The sequence below is a fragment of the Rhipicephalus microplus genome, chromosome 7 (genome assembly GCF_043290135.1).
Source record: "Rhipicephalus microplus isolate Deutch F79 chromosome 7, USDA_Rmic, whole genome shotgun sequence".
NCBI classification, from domain to species: domain Eukaryota; kingdom Metazoa; phylum Arthropoda; class Arachnida; order Ixodida; family Ixodidae; genus Rhipicephalus; species Rhipicephalus microplus.
In genome coordinates, this window is record NC_134706.1 from 32,368,313 (window position 1) to 32,393,909 (window position 25,597).

Consider the following 25,597-nt stretch of genomic DNA (forward strand, 5'->3'; position numbering starts at 1 on the left):
CTTTTATATGCTACCTAAAGGTATAGCATATACATTAACTCTACATGGAACGTAGACAGAAAGGCGGAAACCCACATAGAACAGGCGCTGAACTTCAACAGGTTCCTAAGTGCAGAAGTCACACGCGAGGAAACTAGCAGAGCTGGGTTTTTGACGTGGTACCTTTGTTCGTAAGTTTTGTGATTTCTGCGATTAAAAATCAATCGAACATTAAGCGCCTGTCCTGCAGCGTGTAAGTCTCCTCTTTTCCGTCTAGGCCTCTTGTGCTACGTCCACAATAACTGACGTACATTGGCGGTTCGGTGCACTATCGCCGTTCGTACTGCACTCTAAGAAGTAAGAGAAAAAGGGGTATCGAGGTTGCTCCTTTAGAGGAGTAACTACAACTTGCCACACCCATTGCACCATTTGGGGAGTAACTGTGAAGGGGTAACCGCGCTCTTTCGGTTACTCCTTCAATCCGTTAATTTGTCACTTCAATCCGTCAGACTTCATGAAGAATGACTGATGGATGTCGTATTCCCTATCCGTACTGTTACTGTCACCCATACATTTACTCTATAAGATTGATCGGAACCCGTTTAAATTCGCAGCTTTCGTGAGGCACCAGCGAGTGACGTTGACGCCACAACTGAGACCTCGCGCGGTCACCTACCCGACTGCGAAGGAGCTTTTAACACCCCTCCCTCTTTCTCCATCGTGATAAAAAAAAAGTTCAAAGGCCAAGCTTTTGAAATACTACCTCGTTTACTGTCTAAATGGTGTTAGCTGTGACCGCGTTTCCATCTTTCCTATCTCTCCTATCCCCTCGATATGTCCTCGCTCGCTGGCTGAGCGCATCTCTCTCTCTCTACACCTTTATTCCTATCCCTTTAATCCCTCCTCACCCCCGTCCCCTGCGAGCTACTGTTGAGTTGTCGCACCGTGACGCAGACAGTTACGGGGCTCACTTTTCTCTTCGTTTCCCTCTCTTAGAACCACTTCAGCTGTCCACAAGTATTCAAAGAGCGCCAAAATTTGAACTTGAAGTCATTGTTAGCATACTAACGATGGGAGCATAGGCGCAGTCTTGAAAGTGTTAACCACTCGGTGGTGGTCGTATCAGCAAGTTCTTTTTATCAGACTATGTTTCGTTACTTTACGGGCAGATCCTACAGGCCGTAGTCACGTGATAGGCAAGCGGTACTATTGGTCGGCTCGCTTTGGTTGCGTCTGCTGCGCGCGCGGGCTTCTTTGCAAGTAACACTGCGCGCCGAGCTCTGGAGAGTGGTACGGGAGCAGTGTCAAGAAGAATTTGCATTGCCGAAGCTTGCGCAATGACGTGACGCTCCCGGTTTCGTTAGAACCTTCATTTTTTAAAGCTTGGTATTTTCATTAGCAGCGAAATATTACAGTTACAACGGCGACAACCTATCGCAGCTCCCTCGCACATATAAATGAGACGGGCACCACTCTTCTGGCACTGAAGCTTGTATTAAAGACGATAGTCTTTCTTGGGATACTCGAACGCAGTAATTTTTAGTCCGTACATCTGTATGTCTGTCTGTCAGTCACACACGATTCAACCATGCGGCCACAGTTTAAGCACTTGCCGAACGCTCAGCCATCTTGAAGTGGTGGCTGCGTTCGCATACTTGTGAACGTCGTCGATCAGAAAGCAAATGTTACGCATATCTGGGCAGCAACGTCAATGTGTAACTATTAGGGGCCGTGTTCCTTTAGTAGAAAATACACAAATACGTAATTCTAAAGAGCCTATAGTGTTTGTAAGGTTGCGCTGAAAGTGCGACGATATGCACGAAACAAGGCAGGCAGAATCCTATTGCATTTCGACGACGTTTTCAAGGAAGCACGCAGATACCTGCTTGGCAGATACGTGCACACTTTTTTTCTATTTTTAGATATTAAGCGACCATACACTCTATGAAATTTGCCGCTTCTTTCATAAACGTGAGATTCATATGTGTATAACTCTCTTTAAAAGGGACGTAGACTTTCTTTAGAGGGTCGCATCGCATGGGCTCTTTTTAGGAACGTCGTGGGATGCATGACTCTCCAAAAGATGTCACCTTCACTCTCCAAAAGAGTCACCTTGACTCTCTAAAAAGAGTTCTATGCACGCGACTCTCGCGCGTATAAAAGAAGAGTCAAGTAACACCTTTCTTTTTTTCTTGGAGTGTATTTCTCTTCCTCCATGCTATAGCCTATACGTAGCTGGCATGTTGCCCGTCGCTGTATGCCACAAACGCGTTCCGTATGCGCTGGATGTCTGGCAATTAGGACCACGCGTCCTCGTGGCGCTATAGGAAGCCTATCGTGCCGTAGAACGGGCACCGTTCGTTCCTCGCGGCGAGGCGAACATTTCGGTAATGATCTGTTTCAGTTCCTGCGCTGGTCTTTTTTTTTTTTCCCTTCTATCTTTAATTGTCGCGGCTGTTCGAAGACGTCCGCGCCTTATCGTCGGAATAGGCTGGTCGTCGTTCGCTGCGACGATTGATAAGAAATGGGAACGCTTTCAAACGGATCGTCAACCCGAATGGAACGAGGAACTGGATCGTTAGGAAAACGCTGCGCCTGGAATAAACGTTCTCGGTATATATGCCTGCACGTTGATCACAGGCACGGCTACTGCCGGCCGTCTGACATTGTGTAAGTGTTTTGTTTTGTTTTTGTAAAAAAAAAAGAGTCGTCGTATCTCGAGAGCTCTCATTTATGTACAGCGTCGACGATATCGAAAGTAATCAACTCATTTGAATTCAAGCTTTCAAACTGCAACGCTCGTCCTTCACGAGGGAAAACTGTTTTTGGGACGTATAGTAATGGAGACGGTAAACACAATATTCCAAAGTGTTCACCACAAGCCTTTGCGAGGTATTGAATATCGCTGAAGTGCTCCGTTTATATATGGACGACCTTGTGCACGATGAGAACAATGGTTCGCTGTTCTCGGCAAAAATGATGTTGGATACTCATTTCGAAACATAGTTCAAACGGGAAACTCTGAAAAAAATAATAAAACGAAGTATATGAGACTCTTTTTGGGGAATCCTGATTTGCCACGCATCGCCTTTGGTCGTCGTATAAAAATAGGCGACAGTTCCTTTCTTTCCTTGGCTGGTCGAAGATGGACAAATAGCTCCAATGGTCAACAACCTCGGGTTCCGCACTATAAACTCGCCTTATAACAACTCTGAAGTTAAAGATAGCAAACACTGACCCAGCCGAAGCTATCGATAGCCGTTCATTTATTTTTACTTCCATGTGTTCTCCAATCTCTCCGCCGGTCACGCTGCTGACGTCTTTTGCCCACGTGAGCGAGCGCTTCGCTTGTTATCGCTAGAGCTTATAACCAGCTTGCACAAATACTCCACGTTCCGTTAGTTTACTTAAATACCCTCCCTGCGCGTTACGTAAACTGTACGTCCTGCTTTTCTAAAGCTGTATATAACGTTTCGCTGCGCCGCAAGCTCTTCAACTATCTTCTCGTCCTTCGGATTCGGTCGAAGTGTCCCGTTGTTGGATCTGTTATTAGTCCGGCAATATAATCCTTCGGTATACGATGTATCACATGGGTTCTGCCTTCTCTCTCCCTTTTTGATGACATCAGAAGATGGAGCTTAAACAGGTGATGCGCGAGTGAATCAAAGGTTATGCATCAGTATGTTCCGTGCCCTTTGTTATACTATAGGTCACACTTGTTCTTCCTGACATGCAGGCGGCGTAAACGCTCCGTTAGTCTGTCTAGGCTAACCTTAGCCCCGTATTTACGTTGCAAGACGTCACGTGGACAGTTTCCCTGCTTTCCGATGACGTAACGACTGCGATAAGAAAAAGGGGAGGGGCGCATGCGACGTATAACCTAACTATGCCGAGTTTAGCCACTTGCTCGCCCAACACGCTCATTAACTTCTTTTATTTATTATTCAATATTCGTTTATGTCGTCTCTCGGTTGCTTTCAGGGTGCCGAAATGTTATTTTTTTTTTCATCTGTGCGCCTGCATTACAGGCGACAGTAATTCTGTGCTGCCCTTGATTTAATTTAAGTTCGCGTTGGACTTGCAAGCCTTCGCCACGTCTCACGACAATAATTTTGCAAGGGGCCTATGTGTGGCCGTTGTGATGTCAGGTGAGGTTCGCGTGTGGCTCTTGTGAAGTCAGGTACGGCTCCTATATGCGTCAATTGTCACTGCTTGCGGCTCCTCTGTGGTGTGGTGCGGTTCCGGAATGTGTGGGGCGTGGGTGTGGCTCTGTAACTATATCGTTCGGCCACTAATTAGAAGAATTCAATAAACTGTCACCGCATTTGCAACTGGATGGACTGACGGACAGATGGATTGATGGATGGATGTTTAGGTTTCGTTCATTCAATGAAGGGACAGGGCGGTCAAGTCTCCTAGCCCTGTTTTGGGCGTACTGTACAGGAAGGACTTGGGGGGGATGCGGTCGTGTGACGCGATCGCCCACGCAAATCGTTCCCGTGAAACGCCACCAGGGCCGAGCGACAACTGCGACTGCAAACTGGTGAAATACCTTGGCGAGCCACATTTTCCGTACGAACGGGACAAAAACGAGACCCGTGCATTTTTTTTAAGCAGCACTGGCGTTTCTACCACCGTGTTTTGAATAGTGGGGCAGGGACTCAACGTTTTTTTGACGCACTATATACTGTTCCGTCTGGCGCGCTGACCTGGAGATCTCGAGCCAAAACGTGGCATTATCCATCAGCCTCATGCCACACAGGCCTAGTCGGCCAAAGCGATGTTTGTATATACACACTAACGGGATGACGTTGTATGTAAGCCAGACCCTATCCAAATGAGTATCGAATGTTTCAAAACATCGTTATATATCTAGAACAACAAAGTGTTGATTAGGCGATGTATACAGCGGTACTACAACGTTTTCTGTGGCAGCCTAATGATGTAAATATGCGGCTATGGCCTTTTTTTTAAAGCACCAAGTTCTAAGGATGGTTCTATGATGTCCATACCATGATGTATATGCAGTATAACCCTTCCAAAAGAATTGCCTAATTAGTGACGCGGCCTCTATTGCAGTTCAGTTTTATTGCTGAAATATCGAGCATCGGATCTCGTCATATCGCAATGCGTGGCGTAGAGAATCCAGAAGTCATATCGGTGTGATTTGACTTCAGGATTCCGATGACGCTTGCACAAGTACTCCACGTTCCGTTAGTTTACTTCAATCCCCTGTGCGTTACGTAAACCATACGTCCTGCTTTTCTAAAGCTGTATATAACGTTTCGCTGCGCCGCAAGAACTTCAACAATCTTCTCGTCCTTCGGATTTGGTCGAAGTGTCCCGTTGTAAAAGTAAAAAAAAATACTTTGCTGTACATTCAGTAACATTATTAGTGTCGTTCTTGGAAGTCGCTCGGTATGCCGCCACCTTTTTCTCGTTGGATTGTGCAATTCGTTCTCTATATTGCTAAGAGATAGCCATGTGCGCAGGGGGCCAGCCAAGGAGTAACACACCATGCCCATGACCCCCCCCCCCCCCAATCCTTTTCCCGGAATTTTCTTCGCCATGGCATACAGGGCGAAAAATAACCGCCATAAGGGGGTGCCATCTCATAAATGAATGAGGCACCTCTTCTCCGAAAAAAAAAATTCTGACTACGCCCATATATGCCCGCCCACAATTTTTAGACTTTATACTGGAAACCGTATGCACCGAAAAATAAAAAAAAGACGCCTAAAACTTGTTGGACAAGTCGGTGCAGTTAGTATTTTGGCTACTATTGCCTTAATTATTACATCCTGGTAGTATCATTATCACTTTGATAACAATTAATATCGCTATAGCGCCACCAACTGCAGGATAAACGTGGTTTCGGGGGACACCTCTTCTCGTGGTCTCACGTCAGGCGTGTAGATTCACTCTGTCACCTTGATTTCCTTCTCTTAATTTCAATCTCTGTCCGATAATAATATTAATAATTATTATAATAATAATAATAAAAAATGCCGCCATATCCACGAAGTGAATGATGATGAGTGGGCGAAGCTCCGGAGGTAAACCTGGTAAACCATGAATCCTCCGTACATTTTGCCCACTCGATTTTATTGCAACGCTCCCCCTAGCGTACGTCGCCGCACTATATCGAACGATGACACGCACCATATGTGGCATCATTCCTATTTTATAACACCTCGCATTTTCATAATCAACTACACGTACCGCCGTCTAGTTTGTAACATTTTGCATCTTTTAGACGGACGGACGGACGGACGGACGGACGGACGGACGGACGGACGGACGGACGGACGGACGGACGGATGGATGGATGGATGGATGGATGGACGGACGGACGGATGGACGGATGGATATGGCTGTACCCTTTAGATCGGGCGGTGGCTAGCGTAATACTTGGAACTGAACGAGAGGTGGCTACATACAAGGGACGCACAGCCCACGCCTTAAGGAGCTTCGCTCCTAATAATAATAATATCTGAGGTTTAACGTCCCAAAAACACCATATTCTCACCTGCGTGCTATACGGGTTCAGAGCAAGAGCGGCTCTCGCCCTTAAAAATAAAAGCAGATCGCGTGCGTCTACTTCGCTCGAGTATAGCTCGAGATTCAGCCGCGACGGATGGGCTGAACAATTAAAAAACCCTTGCACTTTCGAAGTCTCGTGACAATATGATATGAGAGACGCCGTAGTGGCGGCCTCCGCTAATATTGTCCATCTCGTATTCTTTAACACTTACACGCGCATCGCTCCACGAACCGGCCAGTGTTCGTCAGGTGCAGTAGTTGTCCCAGAAACAGGTGTTACCATCAGCTTTAGGACTGACCACTCCACGGCATCTACAGCAGCGGAAGTAGCTGCTTTGCGCGCTGCACTTTGTGTGGTCAATCGGGAACCACCGCAACAATGGTCGATTTTCAGCGACTCAAAGGGCTGCCCTACAATCTGTGCCCTCAGCACTGCGTCGCGGGCTGCACGAACAGCTTGTTTTCGAAATTCGATGCCTTCTCCGCACTTCACACGACAAAGGGCATCGCGTGACGTTTCAGCGGCGACCAAGTCACTGCGGCGTCATAGGGAACGAACATGCCGATACTGCCGCGCGGGCAGCTCTTGAAGGAACACGAGAAGAAGCCATACCACTTTCGCGGACCCGTTGCAGCCAGTAATCTTCGACGACTTGCGCGGGAAATCACGTTTTCACTATGGTGCCCGCCAAGATGCGAGACGAATCATCAACACCACCTGTACTTTTTGATGGGTCTCCGCATGTCCACTGGGCTCGACCGAAGAGAAGCCACCCCTCTTCATCGCTTATGGCTAGGATTGGCATTTACAAAATCTTATTCCTTTGTCATAGGAATGGCGGACAACGCTCTCTGCGATGCCTGTCATTGCCAAGAGACGCTACACCACATCATGTGCGACTGTCCGTTGTATGTCATCCAGAGACAGTCACTGGCATCCGCTCTTGCGCGCATCGACAACAGCCAAATGTCTGTGGACACTATTCTGTCAAGTGCCCGAGAGAATACATTGCATCAGAAGGCGACAAAAGCTCCGTTCAAGTTCCTACGCGACATGGACTTGAGCAAGCGGCTGTAACAGCGATGTCACACACCGCGAAAGACAAGACTTGACTATGACTGAGTGTGCGCGCGTGTGCTGCCAAATGTGCTGTGTTCATCTCATTTCCCTCTCTGCTCTCTATCTTTCATCTCCCCTTCCTCCTCCCATGCGCAGGGTAGCAAACCGGCTGCTTATAGGCTGGTTAACCTCCCTGCCGTTCTTTTCTTCCTGTTTTCCTTCCGTACATCGCTCGGTACATGGGCCTCTCCCATTTTGCTTCCATCTAAATGCGACCGCCGCTGTTTGCATCGAACCCGTGACCTTGTGGTCATCAGCCGAACACCGTGACCGCTACGCCACCATGGAGGCCAATGTGTGTCCGATACTCAACCACCTCGATGGACAAGGCTTTGACTTTATGAAACCAAGTGACGCGTCCTCATTACCGGAAACACTGTGTATGCACCCATATCCGGTCCTTGTGACGTACCCTCCTCCACTCACCAGCTAACGATAAGCATGAATTCTATAACTTCATTCGCACCCCGTAGAACTTAGCAGGGAGTAGCAACGTGGCGTAAGAGATAGATAGATAGATAGATAGATAGATAGATAGATAGATAGATAGATAGATAGATAGATAGATAGATAGATAGATAGATAGATAGATAGATAGATAGATAGATAGATAGATAGATAGATAGATAGATAGATAGATAGATAGATAGATAGATAGATAGATAGATAGATAGATAGATAGATAGTATCGTGCATGGTATGCCCTGCACTGGGTCGGGGAATGAGAGGTTGAAAGAAAGAGAGAGCGATTAAAAAAATGAGAGAAAAACACGGATACACACGCACACACAAAATTCACTCAGAGTCGTTCCGACAGGCCAGTATAGTTCGCAAGAATCCCAGTAGCGCTTTCACGGCCTTCTTCTGTGACGGTGAGTCTGAACGATGGCGCACTGTATACACGTTTCTCTGACAGCGGCTGGTTATCTAACTTGTTAAGTGTATTAGAAACATTATAGCAACGTAAAAACTGCTTTAAAGCTCAATCATCTCTGGCTGACACATTATTCAAGCAAAACTGCGATTCGGTCTAGTTGGAACACATTCGTCTTGAAGTTGTGACTGAGATGAGAGAAAAAAACATCGGTGCTTGTCACAGATGTGTTTGTGTTTCTTGTCTTAGTCACCGTGTGGTTTCGCAAGAAACTGCAAGATGAACACTACTCAGAGAGAGAGAGAGAGAGAGAGAGAGAGAATTTATTTACACAAAGCCTGAGCGATAGCTTGCTCTAGCCTGCTACTCTACACTGAAGGAGGGTAAAAGGGAGGAGAAAGACTAATGGATGACGACTACTCAAAGTTAACTGTGTTGATAATGGTTATGGACTGCTGGCACTATAAGGTCGCGGCATCGAATCACGTACGGGACGCAGCAGCCACTTTGGGGTGGAGACGAAATGCTGACGGCTCGTCTACTTAATTTACGTGCACGTTGCAGAACTCTGGGTAGTCGAAATTTTCCACTGTGGCGTACTTTCATATCACATCGAGGCATCGGGATATGAAACCCAGACGATTACTAATAGCTTTTAAAGGGTAATCGATGACATCAGTGAATGGGCCTTTTGAGGCAACACGTCAATGATTTACGAAATTTATAACTGGGCTAAAAACGAGACACGAGTACGAAATGGACGGGACGATCGCAGACTGACGACAGGTTTATTAAAAAAAAGTGCACCAGCCAAAGAGCAAGAGAGATCTTAGAGGCATCTTGGATAGCTATATAGACACGGGCCTGATGAGTGCGTCAGTGACTCATTCGTGTATCTTTCCAGCAAAGAGCGATTTCATTTTTAGTAAATAGAAGTCGTGGAAGTTGTCACGTGGTCGCGTTTGTGTTTGCGCATGCGCTTAGTTTTTATCAAAAGGGGTGGTGTACTTCTCCAATAAACATGTTGTCAGTCTCCGATCGTCCTGTCCACTTCGTTCTCGTGCCTCGTTTTAGCGCAGTTATAATTTTGCTGAATGTCTTGCCGACTATAGCCCCGCCATCAAAGGCTTCTCACGTCAACGATGACAGGGCGCCTTTGACGAAAAAACGTCTACCCGTCGGAACATTAACCGGGCCTGTATTAGACGCCCATTTCTTTTCATACAGCGCATCATTTCCATTCGTTGGCTTCCACCGTAAAGGGTTACACTAACGAGAAACAATCACTTGGTTCAGACTGATAAACTGTACTTTGAGAACACTATTGTTATAAGTTTCACTACCACAAGTTCATTATTAGCGGAGAAATTTAAGGTTGAACTTTCACTTTGAAAGTTCGTGCCGCAATATCCGCGCGTGATGTCAGAAATTTCAAAATGTATTTTTTGTTATTTTCGTGTCATTGGCCCGATGAAACTCTGCGAAACTTCCCTTTCCAGCATGCAGGGTAACAAACCGGCTTTACTGGACTGGTTAACCTCCCTGTCTTTCTTTCTCTACCACTTCTCTCTCGTATGCTTGGTATAGGGATCCACAGATGACAACGTACTTCATTGTTGTCGACTAGGTGCTACGTGGGGCCCAGTAGACGCCTTCGAAATCCATGACGTCATGGCAATTTGGTGCGGGAATCTCAAGATGACGTCTCCAGCTGCGTTTTCTTCTCGCGCGTTTTTTTTTTTTTTTGCTTACCGATCTTGTGTTTCACTACAATATCTTTGTGAAAGCTTTTACGAAAACAGTTTTCGTATTTAAGAAACACGATCACCTTTGAAATTTTAGTGAACTTTTATGTTTCGTGTGGACATTTCAATTCGCGTGACTGCTCGTGTTTTTACAAATTATGTGTAGTGTGGACACATTTCTGTATTGAAAACTCTGGCTCGGTGCGTAAATGTCGTGCTATGTACCTATGCGTAGCCTTGTGTATGTTACCTAATATGCGATGTCGACTTTTGTGCAAAAGAAGAGAAGTAGCCGATACCACGCATTGGCATCAACCTCTCCTTAAGTACACTTAATTAAAAAAAAAACGCATTGTGTCGTGGTAAAAGTGGTGTTTTCAGATTGTGAAAATTTACTTTACTATTACGCTGAAAAATCATTTTTGTTCATTGGAGTCTCTTTAAGATGGGGTTTCCTATACCACGAGGGGTCGTATGCAAGGTCGTATGCAATAGAAACCCGACTCATTTTCGACTCGTGGCTGAAAGGTACTTTCCACAAAGCTCGAGTTTAGAGCAGATTTGCAGGGTTAGCAAACAGAGCCCTCAACGGGGCGTGGAGAAGTGTATCCCCTTTCTTGCTTTATTCATAAACATCAACGGACGTACGTGCACGCTTGTGACGGCCTAAATACTGATATAAACACGGCCGGAACGAATACGAAAGTAAAGAGAGGGACGGTGAGACAGAAATACCGCCACTCGTAAAAAAGACCCCCCCCCCTTTCCCCCTCCCCTCACGCCTTCTTTTGGTGGGTGACCCCACGTCGTATATTATAAGCGTTTACAGATGCACGCGCCCAAAAAGTAACCGCTCGTATTTTCTGCAAGCCTGCGGAGATTTGTTTCAAAAGTACACACCCAGCCGGCGACTGGTGTAAACACGGACGGTTCAAAACTGGGACCTGTCTTCCTTTTCGGCGATGGCCTGGATAAACTAAAAAGGAAGAAATAAATAGCAACCGGGTCTTCTCCCAACGGCTGCACTAGCTCCGAAACGCTTTCTTCGGTTGGAAAAGAACAACTTGTAAGCCGCATCGCGAAGTTGAGTGTAGTGAGGGGTTTGCTTGCGAAACGTAGAAAACATTTGTCGTAACACGCTGTTGGACACTGCCACGGGCAAGTTTGACGTATGTCTGACGTCTCTTTCTGCGATGTATATACAAGAGCTCGAAACATCTGGAAGGAAGGCCGGCGGCTGCGTACGTGATGGGGAACGCGTACGCGAAGCTCCAAGATGTGGCGTTATTGTGTTTTGGTCGAGGACTTTTTTTTGTGTGTGTGTGAAGGCTTGATCTGCGTAAGCCTTCTTAAGCTACTTCCCTAGTAAATTCCTCCGTAAGGTGACACCGCGCGGGCGTCAAGCTACTTCTCCTGCAAGTTCGTTTGTAAGGTGGCGCCTCGGGTGTTGGGTATAGCTTCGCTCCTCGTCTGCGGCAAGTTTATTTTTCAATCATCTAAATTATGATATCATCATCATCATCATCATCATCAGCCTGACTACGTCCACGGCAGCACAAAGGCCTCTCCCATGTTCCGCCAGTCAACCCGGTCCTGTGCTTGCTGCTGCCAATTTATACCCGCAAACTTCTTAATCTCATCTGCCCACCTAACCTTCTGTCTCCTCCTCACCCGCTTGCCTTCTCTGGGAATCCAGTTAGTTACCCTTAACGACCAGCGGTTATCCTGTCTACGCACTACATGCCCGGCCCATGTTCATTTCCTTTTCTTGATTTCAACTATGATATCCTGAACCCCCGTTTGTTCCCTAATTCACTATGCTCTCTTCTTGCCTCTTAAGGTTACACCTACCATTTTTCAAATACAATATACCGCAGGTAAAAGTTACGAGTGATTTACCCTGCACCTTCATTACCATCACTGTGGATCTTCTTATATTGTGTATCAGGTAAAGAAACACGTAGGTCTTCATGAGAAATACTTGGGGAACATAGAGGCGTGTAGTGAATGATGGCTCAAATCCATGACTTTCCGTGTGTGTGTCTCGGCTTGAACTCTCGACCACCTGAGCAAGTATGGTATCGGATCTTCAACCGTGGAAGTGTCCAGTTTCTCGAAGTTCGCATTTTTTTTTGTTGTGTACGGTATCGAACTGTCGACCTTCAATTTATATAAAGATGAAACCATTGCCTCTCCGGGCGTGTACGGCACCTTACCATCGACATTCGAATCGTATACCGTGTCTTGAACCCCCCTGCCGACATTTCAGTTGCGCTAATTGTCGAAACGGTCAGTGCTGGTGACGCAATTGGTCAAACAGTTGTCAAGCGGCGAATATGACCTGGTGGTTCCCCTAACCTCCGTCACGTTGGCAACCGCCCGCAGGGCAATGTGGCCGCGCGCAGCGATCCGTTGTTGAAAAGGCGCTTTCAGGAGCAGCTGCGTAAGTGCTTTGCCGCTTTACCCCGTGTACGCGTCCGCTCGATTGTGCTGCGTTCATGACCACAAGAGTATCATGACAGGTGGCAGTTAAAAATAGTACATCGCAGTTAGCACACCGCATCCCTAATGTGTACTTTCGCATCAACATTAGTGCATATACCTGGTCAATGTTAGGCACCTGTATTTATGATATGCATTTCGTTTTCATCTTCAGCATTTTGTTTTATGAATCCCAACTATAGCCACGTTGAAATGTTTTTGTTTTTTTCTTCACGCCTGAAGCCCCGCCACGGTGGTCTAGTGGCTAAGGTACTCGGCTGCTGACCCGCAGGTCGTGGGATCAAATCCCGGCTGTGGCGGCTGCATTTCCGATGGAGGCGGAAATGTTGCAGGCCCGCAGTGCTCAGATTTGGGTGCACGTTAAAGAACCCCAGGTGGTCGAAACTTCCGGAGCCCTCCACTACGGCGTCTCTCATAATCATATGGTGGTTTTGGTACGTTAAACCCTACGTATCGATCAATCTTTTTTGTACTTTCACGTAAATTCAGCTCTCTCTCTTAAGGCATGAAACTGCACAAATAACTGTAGATCGTTGTACTGCTCTGTACCTTGCGTAGACGCCTTGATAGAAAGAAAAAGAGCGTAATTGTTTCGTTGAATGTGAAATGTAATTAGAAGCTGACGTCAGCGATATTTTTCATGAGTGCCGGCAAATACGGGAGTCTCAATCAAGCGCGCACTCGGAAACGGCGCAGCAAATCGGAAGTCTTATGAAAGGGCACCTTTGACGTCAATTGGAAACCTTTCAGGCTTATAGCTGGTGGCCAATTAACTCGAATGGCCGACCTATTTGTGCGCATCTAATATTAACCCGATGCCGTTTTCCGAGTAAACGGGCGGAACGATTCGAATGCATTTTGTCGTCTTCCCGTAAAGGAAAGTGAGTTCTATACACAGCGACCGTATAAAGGAGGAAATGAAATTTATTGAGCAGAGGACTCAGGCCTCGGAAGCCTCGTTTTGAGGTTGGTCTATGGCTTCCTCTGTTCGGGATCCTCTGCTGACAGCTTGGTTATGTTAACCAGAACACCACTGGCGTAATTCGGGGCTCGAATTTTATCATCCGGACCGCCCACCTCTCGAAGCTTGGTTAAGTGATGGGTGGTACCGATGGGTTGTCTCCACCTTGCCGTGCCATATGGTGTAGTGCATTCGCCGCAACGTATATATATATGATTCGCGAGGCTTCGGTAGCTTCCGAGATACATTGCCGTCAAAAGGGTATGCAGTGACAGAGTGTGCCCGTCTGAAGTGTCTGCAATAGAACTGTCTCTTCTCTAGTGAGCCTTTGGGCGTAGGAGTGGGTGAGTTGTTCTACGCAGCTTGTGGTGACTAAGTAATTTATCTACATTTTATCGAGGTGTTTTCTTGTGGGTCACCCAGTTACTCGCGAATCTGCTCGGATAGATAGGAGAATGTCATGCGGCGCTATAGGTTACACGCCAAATAGTTCGTGTCCAGGTGCCCAGACGACGTGCAAATCTCTAACTATGTCCTGCTTTATTTTAAAGACACCCAGTGCTTGCTAGGAAATCTGGCGCAATTGATAGTTTCTGCACGATGTTTCGTAATTCGTGATTATGGTGATGTAATATCTTACTCGCCGTGGCTGCCAGGGCTATTGCCGTTTCTTCTGCGGTGTTGATGTCCGTAGCTCTGAGGCGGCCGCTTTCTTTTCTCTCCTGCAGCCACTTATTATGCTGACTGCGTCAGCTGCTCTGTGCTTTAGTGCGTCGGTGTAGAAGGCTTCGCTCTTTCCTTCTCGCTAATAGAAGATCGAGTAAAAATTGATTGATTTGTGGGGTTTAACGTCCCAAAACCACCATATGATTATGAGAGACGACGTAGTGGAGGGCTCCGGAAATTTCGACCACCTGGGGTTCTTTAACGTGCACCCAAATCTGAGTACACGGGCCTACAACATTTTCGCCTTCACCGGAAATGCAACCGCCGCAGCCGGGATTCGAACCCGCGACCTGCGGGTCAGCAGCCGAGTACCTTAGCCACTAGACCACTATGGCGGGGCGATCGAGTAAAAAAAAAGGGTGTCCTTTTGCACCACAACAATAACCATCACTCGGCTTGCTTGCTTGCCCCGCCGTGGTGGTCTAGTGGTTAAGGTGCTCGGCTGCTGACCCGCAGGTCGCGGGATCGAATCCCGGCTGCGGCGGCTGCATTTCCGGTGAAGGCGAAAATGTTGTAGGCCCGTGAGCTCAGATTTGGGTGCACCTTAAAGAAGCCCAGGTGGTCGAAATTTCCGGAGCCCTCCACTTCGGCGTGTCTCATAGCCATGTGGTGGTTTTGGGACGTTGAACCCCACATATCAACCAATCAATCAATCAATCAATCAATCAACCAATCAATCGGCTTGCTTGCGCATCTTTTCTTGAAAACTCTGCGGCGCTGGCCACTTTCCTATCAAGAAAGATATGTGACGCTGCTAACGCGGATGTTGTTTGTGACCTGACAGTGCCGGGCGTGCAATCATGAGGCAATAAAAAGAATGCAATATAGATTACGATCATTGTTGTTGGATAAAAAGGGCGCCTTTGGGAGAAAAAAGGCGTTCTTTTGGTGTGGCCCTTCGTAGAATTTTCGTAAACTCTCGTCCTCCCTTTTTTTTTATGGTCCTCCGGAATGCTGGTCACCATGAACTCCACCCTTGAGTACGAGGGCACTCGCTGCTTGCGGCTGAACTGGTCTCGGATTGAGTAAGATTGTTGCAGTGCCATGTACTTGAAGCCTCTGCTTGTAGTTGTAGACTCAGAAGTATTATATATTTGATTCAGAATTTTTCGTTCGTGAAAGCCCCCAATAGGAGCGTGCGCATAGTCTTGCGACTAGCCAATCAGAACCAGCACCATATTTCATCGCCAAAATACACGCCAACACGGTGGGATCGCGTGTCCAGAATAACAAGCACCCCGTGGAGTATTCGGTCCGTCATCATAGACATTTTGCCATGGTTCGTAACCACGTCGCAACTGTGAACCAATCGCATAGCGACCACAGCCGTGCATCTGGGCCAATCGGGCCCGCTCATGCCAGATGGTGAGCGCGACAAAATCAACCGAATACTCTAATCGAATACTCTGAGACGCAACTGCCGGCGTGTTCTCTCTAAATGTCATCGAAACTTCAAGATATGCATTAGGAATGTAAAGAGGAACCCAATACGAAGGGGTGGGGGGGGGGGGGTCATTTTCGCTTGTGTATTTCGTGCATGTGTTTGCATGTGTACGTGTTTAGCACATACAAAACTTAATTTCCGCACAGGCTGAGTACTCTGTAGGTACTGCCTTTTAACTGCGTTCATGTTCCGACATGGTAGAAGAAGCCGCCGAATTCAATGCAACACATAATGCACCGAGTGAAAAGAAAGAACAGGGACAAAAAGTGAACACACTGGACAAGTGCTGTACCTTTGATTGATTGATTGAAATATTGATATTGGCGGTTTAACGTCCTGAAACGACCATATGATCATTGGAGACGCCGCAGTGGAGGGCTCCGGAAATTTGAACCACCTGGGGTTCTTTAGCGCGCACCCAAATCTCAGCACACGGGCCTACAGCATTTTCGCCTCCATCGGAAATGCAGCTGCCGCAGCCGGAATTCGATCCCGCGACCCGCGATTACTTTGTTACTACGCATGCATCACGTATGCGTAGGAGAGAACTGTTACAACGAAATTAGTTGTGCAGATGCCGACAGACAGATAGACAAAGAACTTTATTGATACAAAGAACTTTATTGTGTGCAGATGCCGAAATGACAGTGGAACACCAATAGCTCAATAAAATAGCCAATTGGGAGTCGGCGCTTGTACAAGGTGTGTTTGTCATCCCAGCCCTTTTTTTTCACGATGTTTATGTGAATAATTAACTAGCCCAGGCAGTTAGCTTTCTTATTATTCGATTTAACGTGCTATCTCTCAACCTCCTGAAAGTGCCTGTCTGCCTGAAACCCTGGGCCCGAAAGGGAGGCAACGCCCATGGTTTGCAGCTAGTCTTTTTCTTTCCTCGCATTTTTTTTTTTTTGTTCTCTAGCGCAAACCCTGCAGCGTGTTTGTCTTGGCAGCTGACGCCCATCGTCGAACGAAGCTCTTGGACACGCGTAATGTACAGTCACGCCTCAGCTACGTTTAACGGCAGATGGAAAATGGCGGGAATGGAGGGCTCCGAGATTGTACAGGTGTAGGCGGCAGATGGGCGCGGCGTCAAAGCGTCTTTTCTTTGGCTCCGAGTCGTGTTTGCCCACGTGACGCTCGAATCAAGAGGAGGCACGCATTGGGTGGACCTTGGATACAGCCTTGGCTCGGCTACAGGCTACCTAGCTGCCACGGCAGCCAGGACTGAACTGTGGCAGCCATCTTGAAGCCCAGTCGACTGACACGGGGACACTGGATAAACAAACAGCGGTGGGCTGGCAAGCGGGCAAACGAACACACCTACAAACAACGACTCCCCCGTAGAAGCTCAGCTGGAATAAGCACTGTGTCGCACTGCTGAGCTTTGTTCGTGGGAGGTACGAAGGGGAGACAAAAAGCTAGGTGGGCCGATGAGATTAAAAAAGTTTGCGGGTATATTGTGGCAACGGAAAGCACAAGACCGGGTTGATTGGCAGGTCATGGGAGAGGCCTTTGCCCTGCAGTGGGTTCAGTCAAACTGATGATGATTATGATGATTATGATGATGATGACGATGATGATGACTGCGGAGCTAAAAGGACACGGGTTGCAGTCCCGTCCACAGAGGCTGTATTTTGATGGCAAGGGTGAAACGCTAGTGCACCTGTGTGCCTAAATATAAGTACCTGCTGAAGAGCTTCAGGTGATCCAAACCAATCCAGACCCCTGCTATGGCGTATAGCTTATAACAGTATTGTGGTTTTGACACGCAACGCTCCATAATTTAACTCCCACTAACAGACGCAAGCGACGCTGTGGCTCTAACCTCATCGAGCGGCTTAATCAATAAACTTTACTCTCCATGACTCACTCAACTATATATATGGGAGTCTCAAATCTTTTACTCGCTCTTTCAATCACTCACTCTCAGACTGATCGAGTCTCTCTCTATCCCTCATTCACCAGCTACATACATCGATCAATCATTCAATCAAACACCTAAGTACACGCACTAAAAGCTCGCCGCCTAGCTGCTCAGCAAATGACATTAATAAACTCGGCAGATCTCACCAATTCACTCGAACGCTCCCGCACTCGCGCTGTCACTCAGCGCTCTGTGAAGCACTCACTCGTTTAAACCGCTGATTCTCCGGGACACTGTACTTATCTCACTCGACGCCTAATTTATGCACTTGTTTTTTATTCCTCGTTCGCTTGAGGTGAAAGCCTTGAATAGATACGCCCTGTCAAACGTGAAAGCGACCGTCGGCGGCGGCGGCGTCACCACCAATGATGAAATAGGTCAAGTGGTTAAATCATAGTGGATTGATGGCGTCCTCATCATGTGACGTCAACATGAACATAGTTTTTACAACACTCACTATAGGAAACTCTGGCGCTATACAGTCTCAATGAGACGCGTGGCGTTTCAGCTGCAGCGTGGGAATGATTATATATATATATATATATATATATATATATATATATATATATATATATATATATATATATATATATATATATATATATATATATATATATATATATATATATATATATATATATATATATATATATATATATATATATATATATATATATATATATATATATATATATATATATATATATATATATATATATATATATAGGCCGCTGTGGTAGCTGTTAGAGCATCGAACGCGTTATTCAAGGGTCGTAGGTTCGAGGTTCGATTCCTGCTCACGGCTGGTTATTTTTATTTTTTCATCCACTTTTCTTTCTTCTTATTTACATTCCATTGGTTCTAATAACTTCCCCTGTACATTCCTTGGCGTTACTGTCTGTTAGATCTCATTAATATTGTGCTAAAACACGGAAAAAGGAAAAATGAGCCCTTAGGTTTCTTTCCCTTTATATATATATATATATATATATATATATATATATATATATATATATATATATATATATATATATATATATATATATAGATAGATAGATAGATATAGATATAGATAGATAGATATAGATAGATAGATATAGATAGTACAGACATTTGTCTAATCTTCGTACTTCCGACTCCGTTTGGCTTCGCTTCACCTGGAGCCGCTTAGTCGCGAGACGACAATCAACAAAATGTTCGGCAGTTTCACTCCAACATCTTGACCTGATCATGTTTACCGATTCAAATCGAGTCACGCAGTTCACATCGGTTCGTTGTTTCGTTCGAAACAAAACCAAAACACAGCAGTAAAAAAAAAAATCTACAAGTGCTTTTGAAGCCCGCAAGTACGAAGACTATATAGGAAAATCTGCGTACCATACGCACCATTCCCACAGTGGCCGAACGATCGCAGCGCCAGAGTTTTCCGTCTGTTGTGAGTATTGTAGGAAACTCTATGGTCACTCCCCCACTCAGTCGGTGACCTTGCCGCTTATATAATTACAAGCGCGACGGCACTGGCTAAATGAGGCAGCGGGTGAACGATCTGCCGCCGTTTAATAATCCCGTGACGTCACAGGCTGTCTTCGGCATGGCTACGTCGAAGATTACGCAATCACGCGGTCTTGGAAGTCGCGTGTCGCAACCGTTTTTGTTTATCTGTTTGTTTTCCCCCGAATTCGCCACTTTCGATGCAAATGGGAAAAGCGCCGTATACGTTCGGGTCGAGCGGGGCAGACGAAGTGTTGCGCTGCTAAGCACAAGTGTGAATGACCGATTTGCGGCATGGAAGTAGAAGAACAGGTTGGAAGAAGTGCCCTGTGCTATGTGGTAAAAAAGAAAGAGAAAAAAGAGGTAGAAAAAGAAACGAAGGATGGAAAAAGGAAGAAAGGGGGGGGAATGGTACGTAAGGTCCGCACAGGTCGAGCTTTGGTTCTCCCCATTTTACCTGAATGGCAAAATGGCTCAATAATAATAATAATAATAATAATAATAATAATAATAATAATAATAATAATAATAATAATAATAATAGGGGTAGTAATGATAATGATCGTAATAAAAGCCTTCTTCTAGTCAATGTGCACAAACAGATTTGCTTTTGTGTCGACAATTCATGACGAGCAACTATTGTTTTGGTATTTAAATCATCCTCGCGTCATTATTGGAATCGGTTCCAAGAATTCCAAGTGCACTGTCAAACGACACGAAAAAAAAAAACTGTCTCCACAAATGAACCATCGCGTGTTTATGCATGTGAGCGTCTTTCTCTCTCTCTTTATTTTTTTTTTTGTTTACAAGTACTGCTGTCCCATGCCTGGGACATTGCAGGAGCGGGTACAGAAAAATCAACGAAAGCACAGAAACAAACAATAGTGCGCACAAATTTATGTGACTAACACATAAAAATTTTCCCGAACTCTACAGTGTTCATTTATTCAATGCACCATCAAGCTTGTTCTAAACTTCCACCACACGCGGAAAAAAAAAGAGAATTTGAAACAATCCAAACGAGACCTGAAGGGTACAAGGTTCAAAGCGTCTGTACTACGTGTTGTACGCGCTGGTATATCAGCGAAAGATAAGGGCGCGTGAACGCGGGTCATTTTCTGTACAATCTTGTGCAACAAGATAATACTCTCACGTGTACGGTGGTGTTCCAGTGAATGAAGTGACAACAAATGAGCATGTGAAGACGGGGAGAAGTCCCGATCATATCGGTAATTACTGCAGTATTAATTTCAGGGTGTTAACGCGTCTTGACGAGGGGTGCACGCGTCACTAAATCAAAACATTTCTCTTCATTCGCGAAACTTTTTTTTCATTTAATTCTATATTTCAGACGTGATGGACAAATCGAAGCAACAGGCCACCATCCACAAGGTCCGTGAACTTCAGCTGGAGGCGGTCCAGATGGAGGAACACTACGACGTCATCAAGGAGATTGGCTCCGGAGATTATGGCAAGGTGAGCGCTCGTCGTTCGTTCATTCATTCATTCATTATTCATTCATTCATAGCTCCATTGACTCGTTCGTTCTTTCATTGATTGATTCATTCATTGACTCGTTAATTCCTTCATTGATTCATTCATTCATTGACTCATTCATTCTTTCATTGATTGATTGATTCATTCATTCATTGACTCATTCATTGCATAATTGACTTATTCGTTGATTCATTCATTAATTTATTCATACCTGCGAATACCGTTTCCCCAGAAGCCGAAAGGTGTGCTGGAGGGTACAATGAACGTACACGTGTATGTACAGGCATCTACCAAAAAAAAATTACGGCATATTCACGGGGTGAATGATGATGAATGGGCGAAGCTCCGGAGGGATTCATCGGTAAACTGTGAATCTTCCGTGTAATTTGCCCAGTCGATCATCATGTAAAGACGTGAGAAACGCTGTGTCTGTATATACACAAATCAACTTTTATTTGTTCTTAGACGATGAATGGCTTGCGATGTCCCTTGCCTCGCGCGCTCGCACATCGGGATTCTGTCTGCGAGCGCGCGCTGCTGCCGCCTTGCGCTCTCTCCGCTGTGCAGCCTTATCCATCCGGCGACTCCGAGCGCGCGCCAACAGCGAACGGATTTTATTACAACGCTCCCCCTAGCGTACGTCGCCGCACTAAATCGAACGATTGCCTTAAACCAATGACACGCGCCATATGTGACATCATTCCTATCTTATAAGATCTCGCGTCTTTCATCAACTACAAGTACCGCTTTCTAGTTTATAACATCTTGCATCTTTTCATCATCAGCTACAAGTACCACCATCTAGTAAACACTACAAGAACTAAACGAGAGGTGGCTACATACAGCAGACGGTACCGCCATCTAGTGAACACTGCAACAACTAAACTAGAGGTGGCTACATACAGGGGACGGTACCGCCATCTAGTGAACACTGCAAGAACTAAACTAGAGGTGGCTACATACAGGCTACAGGGGACGCACAGCCCACGCCCTAAGGAGCTTCGCCCCTAAAAAAAAAACCAGCACGAGCGCAGCATTTGGTGAAACAACCGCAGCGTGTACAAACACACCGAGCAAAGCGAACGCGGCCCCCCCTGTAGCTTTTATTGTAGCCGATGGGCGACCCGACGAAGTCCGCTGGTTCGTCCCGTAATGGCGACCGTGTTGTTTTTCGCAGGTTGTGCTGGCGCGACACCGCGAGACGGGCTCGCAGGTGGCGCTCAAGGCCGTGCCGCGTGCAACGACGACCCTAAGGGACTTCCTGATCGAGTTCCACTACAGCTACTTCCTCTCGCCGCACTCCAGCATACTGGACACGTACGACGTCTGCTTCGAGACGCCCGAACACTACTACTTCGCGCAGGAGGTGCGTCGAACCATCATAACGCTAAACTATCCCACGGTTGCTTCCTTTAGAAATGGTCGTTAAGTGTATATTGAGCTTGATTGAGTTTATTGCGCAACAAGGCTGTGAGGAGACCAGGCAAAAAAAAAAAAAAGCTGAACTGAGCAGCTATACTGGACACGTACGACGTCTGCTTCGAGACGCCAGAGCACTATACTATGTATACTTCGCGCGCGAAATACGTGGTAATTGAATTGAATTGAATTGAAGTTTATTTTTCTTGAAATTCTTACAGAATCGGGAGCAAAGGCTAAAGGCTATATAGCCTGACATGGGGCCTCTGCTCCGTAATAAAGTTTGGCACGCAGACCGCCCAATCTGTCCCATATGTTTTCAGAACTAAATATATAACACAACAAGTAACACACGGAAATAAATAAATAGCACAATAAATAAACCATAACACAACAAAATTTAGCATGGTCTTGTCACACTATTTCAGGGAAAACATTACGAAAATCACTTTATTACAAAATCGTCTTCTAATTATTAGAAGGAACCGCTCTGCATACATACGAAAAAACTCCACTTCACCACGTATCGTCATGCTGCTCTAATCATGCGCAAGGATGCCCATCTTTTTTCTAGTTATAGAATATTTTGCCCAAGACATATAAGCGCTGCCTTGTTGGGCTGTCGAGTCGAAGTTTTCTTGTTTTTGTATATTGTGATGCGAATCGATAAGGTTTATGAAACGTCGTATGCACCAACTCAACCGTTTTCATTTGTATGCGTCTACCGTAACACGGTTCCTTTTGCTGTTAAAAAATCAAGACACAGAGGTTAACAGCCCAACTTGACGGCACTGAAACCCTGAAACCCCTCCGCAAAATAGTCTATATATGTTGTTCCTTCGTAGCAAACACTTCAGTCAGCCCAGTCGTCTGGCCCTCTTTTTCGTCCGTCATCTTTCGACGCTGTTCATTGTCACAAGTATACGCTGTGACGGTTCTGCGTGAACAGAAGGTGGAAGGAGTTCGGCCGTTCGAAGTAGGCAAATGGGAATAAGGGAAGGCCTAAAATAGGACGGAACGGGTCACTGTCACATTTGGGCAGTACTTGCAGCGCTTGTGGCAAAATTGTCCTAAGAACTTTTTGATGAGACTAAATTAAGTTCATATGCTAAATAGGTCGAGTCTGGCAAGTCATTATGTAGAAGTTCGTTCTTTTGGTAACAATATGCTGATATATTTAGCGCATGACTATTGTGTCGATCGAGGAACTGACCAGCTTGCACGTCGATCGTTTTGCGTCTTTATGCGATGTTGCGCACGTGTTTTGGAACAAGCCGCAAATATAAGGTCAAGGCTTCCTAAAGTTAGAAAAAAAGGGAAAAAAATCAGCTTTTTTTAGCGTTTTGGGGTCCCTAAATATTCGACGCGCGCTTTGCTATATGTGCAAACAGAAAATAGATGAACGCTAGACTACGACGGACGTTTACTGTACCCTAACGGCCAAACCAAAACCACATCAAACTGAAAAAAAAAAATTACCGATTCATCTCGCGATGTTAACGAGTCTCTCGATTCTGGTGCGTAGCAAGACGATCGAAACAAAAAGAATAGTCGTAACGTTCGAGTATTTTTGTTCGAATAGCAAACACGGTCGCAATACTGCGAAAGCAGAACTCAAAATGCCCTTCACCTTATAAATGCGCCCACGCTATCTCGCTGAAGGTCAGCGATGCCGTGTACAAGCAAAAGTGGTCCTGTCGAGCTGAGGTTGCAAAAACAACGCAGTCGTACAGACGCAGCTGTAACGTCCACAGATACCAACTTCGAAAGAAAAAGAAAACACACAGACACACCGAGAAAGATCGATTTGTTGCTTTGCTCTCTGAAAGAAAATCGGAAACCAAACGAGAAATAAAGTACGGGCAACCTTCGCTCGTAGTCGGACATCGATAATGCCGGTCGATCGAACAAGCTTTCGACAGTCAGTAGGCGGAGCTAGTGGTGTGTGGGGGCGCGCAATCGGAAATACATCGTTTGTCGATGTCACCTCATCCGACGTTCGGTTTGAGTACGCCGCCGCTGGCGAAGGTTACTATTTTCTGCATCGTCCTATTTACCCGGCAAACTAAGGCACGTTAAATATGGCTGTCCCGGGTTGTCATGTCATCGTCAGCGTTGCTACGAAAAGCAAGTATACCGAGGTTAAAAAAAAAAGGGGGACTCGAAGATATAGAGGGTGGTGTTGGCTGTCGCAGTCAGTGGGGGCAAAAAAACCTGGCATATAATTTACGAGTGCTCGGGCTGTGCAAGCCAACAGCAACAACAGCCAGCGAGCACGTTCACTTTTTCTCTCGCTCTCATTGAAAGAAAAGGAAAACTCGGTCTCTTTCGTGGACCCAGTTGCGTTTCTGCCGGTGCGGAGTCGTGTGCGGCCTGTGCAGTCCTGGACCGACTAATGAACAAGGCTGCGTACTCGGCGATTGCAGTTAAAACATGCACGACGTGACTAACGCTTTTTTTTGCGGCCCGGCTTCGAAATAGCAACGCTGTCTTCTCCACTTCGCGTCGGTTGAAACCGCTCTCTATTTAGTCTGCGGGCAGTCCCTTTTAAAGTTTTGTATGGCACCAGTGGCGACGGCATCTACCAGAGGTGTAATGGCAAACGTATACGGTATGACTTATTAAAAGCCTCCGCAAAGCGAGCATTACTTTGACGCCACGTGGGAATTCTCGGTGAAAAAAAAAATGGTCTCGCAGGTTTCGGATGTGTCATAACTGGCTTGACGTAGACGTCTGGAAGACGTTTGTACTGCACCAATCAACTTGCTGCGAAATCAGCCTTGCTTCGATATCGATTTCATCTCAGTTCTGGCTCAGTTTTTTCAGCCACCGAGTTGATAACGTCGTTCTTCCTTGTTAAGCGTGAGGTTTCGGGTCCGAGTCTGCTGGTATTCGCCTCCCGATCTGAAACTACCTGTGGTGCAGTACAGTGACTCAGCCAGGAAGTGGCAGGCTCGTGCCCTCCCCCCCCCCCTTCCTACGAATTTCTTTTCGCCTTGGCATACAGAGCGAAAAATGATCATCGCAGTGAGGTGACCCCCCCCCCCCCCCCCAAAAAAAAAATAAGTTTGCCTAGGCTCCCAGTGCAGTATCTGGACGTCTGTTAAAGATTCGCAGCAGGTGGTTCAAATCAATATCAAAGCTACATACCGATCAGCACTGTGACTCATCTCACCTGCAGAGATAAGGTCCAGAAAGGTCAAGCTTAACTGAGACAGACAGTATATTACTGGATCTGCCGGTGCTCATTCGCCCTTCGCGATGAGACTAACCATCTTATAATAAAGCAGTCAAATTTGGCTCGTTGCCATAGTGTTACCACTCTAGCCTGGCTACCAGGAGGGCCCTCTGACGATTCTTCGCAATTCGTCT

At 46.1% G+C, this 25,597-nt stretch overlaps 1 protein-coding gene across 1 annotated transcript in view; it reads left to right on the forward strand.

Moving 5' to 3' along the window:
- Nucleotides 1-25,597, forward strand: part of LOC119180359 (serine/threonine-protein kinase SBK1) — a 61,010-nt gene that overhangs the window by 29,390 nt on the left and 6,023 nt on the right. Inside the window, exons 2-3 of the mRNA XM_037431549.2 lie at nt 20,661-20,785; nt 21,984-22,172. Of these exons, the coding sequence (XP_037287446.1) occupies nt 20,666-20,785; nt 21,984-22,172 (309 nt within the window). The 5' untranslated portion in view covers nt 20,661-20,665. The remainder of the gene's footprint in view (nt 1-20,660; nt 20,786-21,983; nt 22,173-25,597) is intronic.